Source organism: Cydia pomonella, chromosome 2, assembly GCF_033807575.1.
Source record: "Cydia pomonella isolate Wapato2018A chromosome 2, ilCydPomo1, whole genome shotgun sequence".
In the NCBI taxonomy this organism is placed as follows: Eukaryota; Metazoa; Arthropoda; class Insecta; order Lepidoptera; family Tortricidae; genus Cydia; species Cydia pomonella.
This window is the reverse complement of record NC_084704.1, coordinates 33,192,532-33,202,057: the sequence shown is the minus strand read 5'-3', so window position 1 is coordinate 33,202,057 and position 9,526 is coordinate 33,192,532. Positions and strand designations below refer to the sequence as shown.

General features: G+C 36.6%; 1 protein-coding gene across 1 annotated transcript; it reads right to left on the bottom strand.

Moving 5' to 3' along the window:
- Positions 1-1,122: 1,122 nt before the first annotated feature.
- On the bottom strand, positions 1,123-2,604 carry LOC133515404 (histidine-rich glycoprotein-like). Its single transcript, XM_061847942.1, has one exon. The coding sequence runs from the start codon at positions 1,932-1,934 to the stop codon at positions 1,209-1,211; it is 726 nt and encodes a 241-aa protein (XP_061703926.1). The 5' UTR covers positions 1,935-2,604; the 3' UTR covers positions 1,123-1,208.
- Between the last annotated feature and the right edge of the window lie 6,922 nt (positions 2,605-9,526).

Genomic DNA, 9,526 nt, shown 5'->3' with positions numbered 1-9,526 from the left:
TACTTACCTATGTATGTTGAACAAATAAAACTCCTAACGTCATGCGAATTTGATATTACTAAGCTTTGTTTTCTATCTGTAGAATACTTATCATTTTAACATTTACTGTCATTGTTTTGTATTCCTATGCAAGTCATAGTAGGTATATGTTTTCAAAGATATACCTATTTAGCTAACGTTTTTTGTAATGTATTTCTTAATTTTTTTATACTGCTTTTAATTGGCAGTGCTCAAAAGTGTTTGGACTTGTTACGAATATTGTGGTTTTTACATTTAATGGATCTATTTGTCCAATTGTACATACATTCGCTATACATTTCTATACGACTGTTTGCCAATACCAACACAAAATAAAAGTACACGCAGCTGCAAGCCAAAATAGCTCGTGAATGAAAAAGTACATTGTTAGCAGCTTCTACAAATAAACTACTTAGGTTTCAGCTCGTATTCGCAACTTAGCAACCCTGCTGCAAGAATTGCAGACTAGGGTAATGCAAAAAGTTTGCGTTTGCAGCCAAGGCAGGTTTATTGCCTCCTGTTTGCTACCCGGTCACACATGTAAGTGGGGAATGTGCGCAATGCAGAATTGTTTCTAAAAACAAAAGTCTGCGGTGGAAAAGACTTTGTGAAGGGAATTGGTATAATTCCGATACGTCTTTCTAGCGCAGTGGTTTGGAACTTTTCACTGATTGTTTGGTAAGTAATACCTTCAATCAGCATCCTTAGCGAATGAAACAACGCGCCAAAAGTATCTGTCAACCTGTAATACTTTTCCAAATAGAGATAGTTTTGTTAAATTGTTGGGGAAAGTATGTATTGAGCGTATTCTGATCCGTTACTTTCGATACTGACTTGTACATGTTACGAATACAGTCAAATAATGGCAACAAAGGGAGGTTCTGTTAATAATTTCGGGAACCAGGTTAGGTGCTTACAGAGATCACCTGTGGTTGCGGTCCACGGGCTAAGGACCGAGTGAGTTTGTAATCTTGAAACAATTTAGTAATGTCATTCGCACAGACTCGGATATTACATTATTGACTTTCCTAAATGCCTAAAATAAAAACATGGAAAGAAAAACAATGGAACACATCATTGGCATAAATGAGCTAAGTATGTAAATAAAATGTTTAAATAATTTATTTCATTCCGTATCACAAAACATTAACAAAAACAAATGCGCGAGCAATTAAACAATTAAAGGTAACTTATTTGTGGCCCTTCTTCCAGTCCCAGCCTTTGTGGTCTTCGTGTCCGCCCTTGCTGCCGTGTCCCTCATGGTGTCCCCAGTGCTCGTGGTGGCCGCCCTCGTCGTGGTGTCCCTTGTGGTCGTGGTGGTGTCCTCCCTCCTCATGGTGGCCCTTCTTGCCGTGGTGGTGCTCATGGTGGCCGCCCTCCTTGTGTCCCTTGTGGAAGTGACCGCCCTTCTCGTGTCCGCCCTCGTGGTGGTGACCACCGTAGCCCTCTTCGAAGCCAGACTCGCCGTGTTTGTCGTGGAAGTGCTTGTCCTTCTTGAACTCGTCTATTTTGTGTATACCATGATGGCCCTTGGTGGAGTGTCCCTTATGGTAGTGTCCCTTTTCTTCGAAGCCGTGTCCTTTTTCTCCCTTTTCTCCGTGGTGGTGCTCGTCATAGTAGCCGTCGTCGTGATGGTGGTGCTTTTTGTGGCCGCCGTGTTCGCCGTAGTGGCCCTTGTGGCCCTCGTGGTGGGAGTGTCCCTTCTTGCCGTGCTCGTGCTCGTGGTGGCCCTTGTAGCCCTTCTCGCCGGCGCCGCCATGCTCGTGGTGGTGGTCGCCGTGGTGCTCGCCGCCGCCACCCTTCTCCCAGTGATGGGAAGCCGCCTCCTCAAGGTCCGCGTTCCTCTTGTAGCGCGGATCCCGCGCCGCCACGGCCGCCACGGCTACCGCGAGACACACCAGCGTGATTGCTCTCATGGTTTCCTGTGCTCCTGGTTCTGTTGGGCAATGATTGCCAAATGATACCTGTTACGGTTTTCTCTAGCCTTATATACTATTGCAATACTCTTTGATTGATCGTTTTAATGTCAAGGTAATGTCCGCGCGAGTTCGTAAGTCAATTAACTTTAGGTTCAATGTGTCTTAGACGTAATAGGTGTCGCTATAATATTGTCTCCATTAATGCGTTTCAAAATTATATCTTCGGTTACTGTAAATAGTACTGATTCAAAGAAATCCAATTTAATTTAATAAATAATCTTTTATTTGGTGTAAAAGTTTTCGTGTAATAGATAGATAGATAGAATACTCTTTATTGCACCCCTCAGGAAAGGGAGAGCTCCAGGAAAATATATTCATTAAAGGTAGAGGCAGACAGCACGCAGATAGGGTGTTATTTCAATAATTGCCAGCACTTTTAACACATATATTTCTAGGAATAATATAAATTGAAATGACATAATATAATTAAAAATAATAAAAAACTATTCTAGTCTCAGTGTGTAACTTGGCTGTACATTAATGGCGTTATTCATAAACGCCTTACAGGCCTGAATTAGCTAAGAATCGTTTGTCTTTATCTGTCATTTTGACTTATGTATTTGTAAGAAAGGGATAACACATAATTTAAAACTTGATATTATTATTCTAATTATTATCTACGTGATATCGAAGAAAAACAATTTCATATACGAAGCATAATTAGATCGGTTAAGAATGATATTCGGAATAAAGGGTCGTGTCTTTGAACATTTTATCCTGAGAATCATAATTTCTGGAAATATCTCATAAATAAAACGTAGAATTACAAAAACATACAAGAGGTAAGATATTTTAAAAGAACATCAATTTCTTAGAAATATTTATTTGAATTACGTTTGCGAATAAATTATATAGGTTTAAATAATACATAAACAGTTGAAGAATGTGTCTTCAATGTATCTTTTTTCTGGCATTATAAATTGTCTGATTACATTTAAACAAACTGTTTTATTCTAATAAGATCGATCTAGGAGCACAATTTTCCGCCTACTTGAGTATGTGTTATTTTTCTTAGAAGTTTACTTAATTAATTGCGAGTGCCTATCTCGCAAATGTTTATTAATCATTGATCTAAATACGTGCTATTTGGCTATTGCTACTTAATAATTAGATTTTCGGCATACCTAAATGCGAAATGCAAAAAAAATCGCAACTGTAATATGTCTCGTGGTATTGGAAAAGGTATTGTAAGTGTATGAGCCCATTATACCCCACTGCTGGGTAAATCCTCCTCTGCTTCTTCGATTTCTAATATTGGCTGTAATAGCTATGTACATGACAGTGGCGCTTCACTGGTGATTATGGGACACATGTAGTATTTGACAGGTGGCATCTAACCAAAATTATGTTTTTTTTTTGCAATTTTGCCCACGGCTGTCAGGTCAATTCGAACGTACACATCAGAATGATAACTGAATTACATCATTTGGATGTCATTTTCATGTCAGTGTAAGTTCGAGTTGGCCTGTGAGTCATCCTTTTTAATTGTCTCTAAATGAACGCATTTTTTTCCTACGCTATGGATAAAATGCAACTAAAAGTATTTTTCACACACGTTTGTAGTCATCTTCCAAAAATATGGCATTTTTGCACTCTATTTTATATGCTGTTTTGTGTTCTGTTATTATATTCCTAATCTTATTTTGTATTTGTCCTGGCAAATGATTTTGGTGGTTCAAACAACTTGTAATATGCCATTTTACATCTTTAATAGGTGTCTACAAACATATGTGGCAGTAATAACCACCATGTCATGTTTTTTTTTTTCTCCACTATGTATGTGGCTAGGTAATTAGAACACCTTGTTTTTGGAGTTAATAGATAATTTAATAGATAATCAAGATCAAGATGGGCAAGGTAATGTCGTGTCAGACCTTTGTAAAAACTTCATTGTGATATGCCAATTTTTTTTCTATATTAATCTAACTGGTAAAAAAACTATACAGATGTGGCAGGCTCGCTCGCTTTTCACGGGAGTCAAGGGCACTCGATGTCAAGGTCCGGTTGCGCGGCGCCCTGATTTCCTTTTGTCCGTTTCTTGTCACCATCTTGCGTCACGTTTCCGCGCCGGCGCACAAGCGCAAGTGCATTCGGGCGCCGGCGCCGGCGGCGATCGAACACGCTTCGGAATAATTAGATAATTTTGTCGTTGGGTTCAGGTAAATATTTTATTAAAATACAGATGGATTAAAAAATGTACGCTGGGTGACATTTTTTGGTGATAAAATATACGTTCTTTAATCCATCTGTATTTTAATCACGTACACGTGTGTCCAAGATACGAGTAGGCAGGCATACTCATGTACGCTATTCTATGAGAAACTTTTGCTATAGCAGTAACTCTGATCACAAAATCATGCCATCAAGGCATCATCATTAGGACTTAAATTAAATTCTGGTTTTATAAATTATGGCGTTCTTAAAATCTTCTTCTTGCTCCTCCTCGGTCATCTAGTAACTTCTACCACAAATTCTTCACTTTCCAGTCAGTAAGAATGTGGATGCTTAGTCCATTGATTTAAAAAGCATCCTCAATTCTTACTATTCCATTTAAAATAAAATCTAAAAGAGCACTGTTATATAGGGTGATCAGATAGTATAGTAAAATACTGGACAGTATTTTACGGGTTGTCCCGTATTATTTCAGGCAAGAATTTCAATTTTCCCGTAATTTGGCGAAACCAATACTGGATACATTGTCCTATAATTTAATAATTCAATGGCATTCAATGATAAAAATACCTATTGGAACTATATTTATTTTATTATTTTATTTAGTGTTTATTATTATTTGTTATTGTTTTAAGGGTCTTTCATTCGAAAGTCAGAATTTGTTTGTATGTATATATGTTATTTAGTTGATACTTTCGTATTTTTTTATCCAAATATGTAATTACAAATTACTGATTTATGATTGTTTTAAGGGAAATTCATGTAGAAAATCAAATTTTGTTTATGTTAATGTATAGATAGATAGATAGAGTACTCTTTATTGGCACACCTCAGTAAAAGATACCTACAGCTTGAACAAAAACAATTAGCAACACAACAAATAGCAACAATTATTGTATAGGTTGTATAAGTTTATTATTTCACTTTTTTTTTCCAGATAATATAATATTTTTTATTAAATGTCATTAAGAAATTTAGCATTTGTATAAGTAGGTTATTTAATTGATTATGCCAAGTAATTGTAATAAAAAAAATGTTGATTTTTTATAAAAATACGGCCTGTCCCGTATTTTAACCCCGAATCCCGTATTTTCAATGAACTTTTCCCGTAAAACCGGAAATCAGATCTGGTCACCCACTGTAACATAAAATACGGAAAGTTTACCCAATTGCTCGCTAGATGGCGCTCGCGCTGAGAGCTTATTTTATTTATTTATTTTATTTTATTGGACATTAGTATGAAAACCATACGCTAGATGGCGGTGGTATCGAGATACATCGCGAAAACGTTTGTTTGGAATAGTTAATTCTAAGTTTTTTTTGTTTGTCATATTTATTGTCAAAGGAGAGACTACAGTACGAACTATGGGAGCCAGATACCGTAATTTAGGTCGGATTAAGAAAAGTGAAGCAGATTTTTCTTATTTAGAAACTTGAAATATTATTTACTTAAGATACCTTTAAGATAAATAAATGGCATAGTTAACTTTCTCAAACAAATTTTTTTTTTGTTATTTTTTGTTATTTTTTTAATTTTTTTTAATAAAAATGTTGCATATAGCTTTGTTGTAAGACGGGCATTACATTTAACTCAACCAAACAATTGAAAACTGTGACATATCAATGTCATTTCGAATATCGCTCGTCCGAGATAGTACTTACGTTTAGTAGCAAATGTATGAACTTGTACTAAACACTAAACAATGTCAGACAGCAAATCAGTAATTCAGTACTACAAGCGCGATGCAGCGACAAACTTAATTCAGAGCTCATACTCGAATGTCATCGATGCCTCACGGAAGTGAGCAAAGAAGGCAAAAAAGTAACAATTCAATGGATAAAGGGGCATAGTGGATCAAGAGGAAACGATGCAGCGGACGAACTGGCCAGGAAAGGTTCAGAAACACCGGCATATGGACTCGAGCCCATCGTACCCCTACCTATATCCTACATACATAACCAGATAGACTTATATCACAGACAACTGCACAACAAGTACTGGGATGAAATAGACACAATGCCGGATTTAGGCCTCGGGTGATAAAGGAGTGGAGGCCCCCTGGCCCCAAATTATTTTCCAAATAAAATGGTAAATTTTCCGAAGTATCTATTGTCGGGGCCCCTCTTTTGTGGAGGCCCCGGGGCTGTAGCCCACTCCCCTAAATCCGGCCCTAAATGGACACATGCAGGTAGACATGCTCACCAAAATACTACTTAAGAACCTAGACACCAACTACGTAAAATAGTAGGGTTAATAACAGGACATAACACATTAACGAAACACATAGACAATATAGTAAAAACAGACAGCCCCATGCGCAGAGCGTGCATGGAAGAAGGGGAAACAACAAAACACATCCTTCTAGACTGCAAACAGGTAGAAGTATACAGGAACAAATACCTAGGGACTTCGTGCAGGAGGCTGAAACCCTGACCTGGGACCTGAAAGCTTTGCTAGGCTTTATGGAGGAGCTGGGATGGTTAGAGTAGCGCTACCTCGTTTCACGCAAAATAGGCACAATGGTTGTCAATTTGGGGGTGGGGGGGTTGAATCTTTCAAACACAGTATACAGGTTAACAGATGTATTGTCTCCCAGCTTGTACACTTGAAAATCCCTAATACTTATTATTCTATCATTATATATAATTATACTACGTGACAGAAGAGGAAATCCCTTATCGAGTGGAGGCGCAAGATCTATATTAAATGTGCTGATCACTCAATATGCACTGACGTGCCGATATGAGTGTCTGCCTATCGCACCTCCCCTGAAAAGGTAGGGGTTCCCTCCCCTGAAAAGAACACTATTGGTAATACAACTTTACTCTATTCTTATGTACTAAATAAGACCCTATTATGTATTTTATTTTACATGGTCCTAAATATAGGTCATTTGATTTATTGTAACATTCATTCTTAATTAATACTAAATCACCTTAAAATTAACAATGCTTGAATTACAATTTCCTTTTAAAATTAAATTATTTTTAACACAACCATTGCATTTCACAAGTAATATTTCACATTTTAAAGTTACAACATACTTATATCATGTTTTATCCAAGTCCAACCAATCTAAAAGTTACTACTCAACAGATGCTGTAGCTGTGATAGGTAGTTATAAATTATAACTATAATTATTACCTTCCGTTTGCTAAACTTCTGCTCCTGACAATCTTTACATCGTTTTACATAATTCAGTTTTCCCAATAATACTCGTACCTCTTCTGGATACCGTTAATCATTCTAGTTCTATCAGCATATCCACTATTTAGTAACAGTAATAATCCTTTAAATCATTTCCCGATCGGTAAGTTCGTTTATAAGTAGGTAGGTAAAAACTAAATAGTTCCTACATAACCTAGGTAATTCATCATGTCCCGCGCGAAAGACATTAATTAATCAACATTGTAACATCCTTTTTACTTGTGCTCATTTTAATATAGAACAACTCTACTATATTTAAACTTTTCCACAAAGAGCCATAATTAATCCTAATGTCTACTTTGGGACCTTTCCATACCATGATCAAGTCTCGTAACGATACGTCTATGCGTGCCTTCGTTCATGGAGAATCTTGATTCATATAAATTGTAGAGTTCACACAACAGCATTATCAGTATCATATTTTCAACTTCTGCACAGTATAACCAAGTCTCGTAACGATACGTCTAAGCGTGCCTTCGTTAATAGAGAATCTTGATTTATGCAAATTGCAGAATTTACGTAAACAACATCATCATTACCTACATAAAAATTGGCCATGCCGGGACGGTAGGACAGTGCAAAATTATGTACCTTTTTATAAGTATAACGAGCGAGCTCATCGCCAACAAACTGTCTCGCAGTTTGGCGAATATTTTGTTTTGTGGTACACATATGTGGTTCAGAATGCCTGTTATCGTTTCTGTTATTCAGTCCTACCTAGGAGTCACATTACACCACATTTAAATAAAGCCTCAATACTTAATATGACGTCTCGCAGACACCTACACCTTGCAAGTCTTTTATTTGGTGTCCTAAATGACAAAAAAACCGGAATATTTATACTCAAAAATACATATTTCCTCATTCCACAGACGACATGGTACTAGATCCACCAGGCGTTGTCTTTTAGAAACACATCCACACAAAACCGTCGCTTTTACGGGCTGCTTCAGGTATCTCGCAACCAAGTGCTGGAATAATATCCCTCCACCATTAAGATGCCTTAAAACAAAGCAATCGTTTAAGTCTCATTTTAAAATGTACCTTTTAAATAAACAAATTGCAGGAATACCGCACGGGTACTTGGTTGCAGATTACCGAATCTAGTCTGTATGTGTACAAACTCTTTATATTATGGTAGGCCATTTTATACTCGACATCTGTTATAATAAGGTACTATACACCAACACGCACCACACTTTTACATAATCCATACTACGACACTTATTATTATTTTATAGGCATGCTACTAAATATTTATGTATATATATGTTTTTTTTGTTACATCGTGAATCGTTCGTGATCTGGGTTCTAGCAGAATTATCAGTGCTTCACCCGAAAGAGTGGAGCGTATTACTGAGCCAGAACCCTTTTGTTTTGCTGCAACGCACACAGCACACATTACCTTTTATTGATGCTTTTTGTTCTTTATTTAATTTTTATTTTGGTGTTGCTATTGTTTGTATTATTTTTTTGTTTAGTTGTGTGTATTGTGGCAAGCGAATAAATGGTTTATCTATCTATCTATCTAACATATTTTATATTTAATGTTGTAATAATAAAAAAAAAAAAAAAAAAAAAAAAAATTAGTGACATTTTTACCGGGTCGTTCCGAATATTCTATCAATCTTATCATTATTTACTCGACCAAATTATTAATTCTGTATCTTCCTGCGTCTTTTTCATGATATCTACTACTCTAGGCTGGGTAAGCTCCAAAGACGTAGTATCATAGTGTCGTGTCCAGTTTATTTGTCTAAGTATAATCCGTTAGAATCCTCAACCAGTAATCCTTATTTATTTATAATCCGTAAAAAACAAAACTTGATAATTCCCTTTCTAAACAAGTTACATCTATGTGATAACTAGTATTATAATACCAAATCTTTACATAATCTTCGTTAGACACGAAAAAAAAAAACAAATTCATCACATACATATGTCATCCACCTAAATCACGTGCTGACTAACATTGACATTACACTATCCGTCTAACGTACAGAAATTACATGATTTCTGCCTACTCGCGAAAACACCCGTCCTCGACCTTGCTGACTCGCACTAATCGCACCGCGATTATAGTTTGAGTGTGCAGAAATAAATTCGATACAATCATTTTTAGAATGCAAAGAAAGAGGCATCTCCAAAT

What these genes read in the sequence shown, in the direction of transcription:
- LOC133515404 (XM_061847942.1), bottom strand. Translation starts at nt 1,934, where the DNA reads ATGAGAGCAATCACGCTGGTGTGTCTCGCGGTAGCCGTGGCGGCCGTG.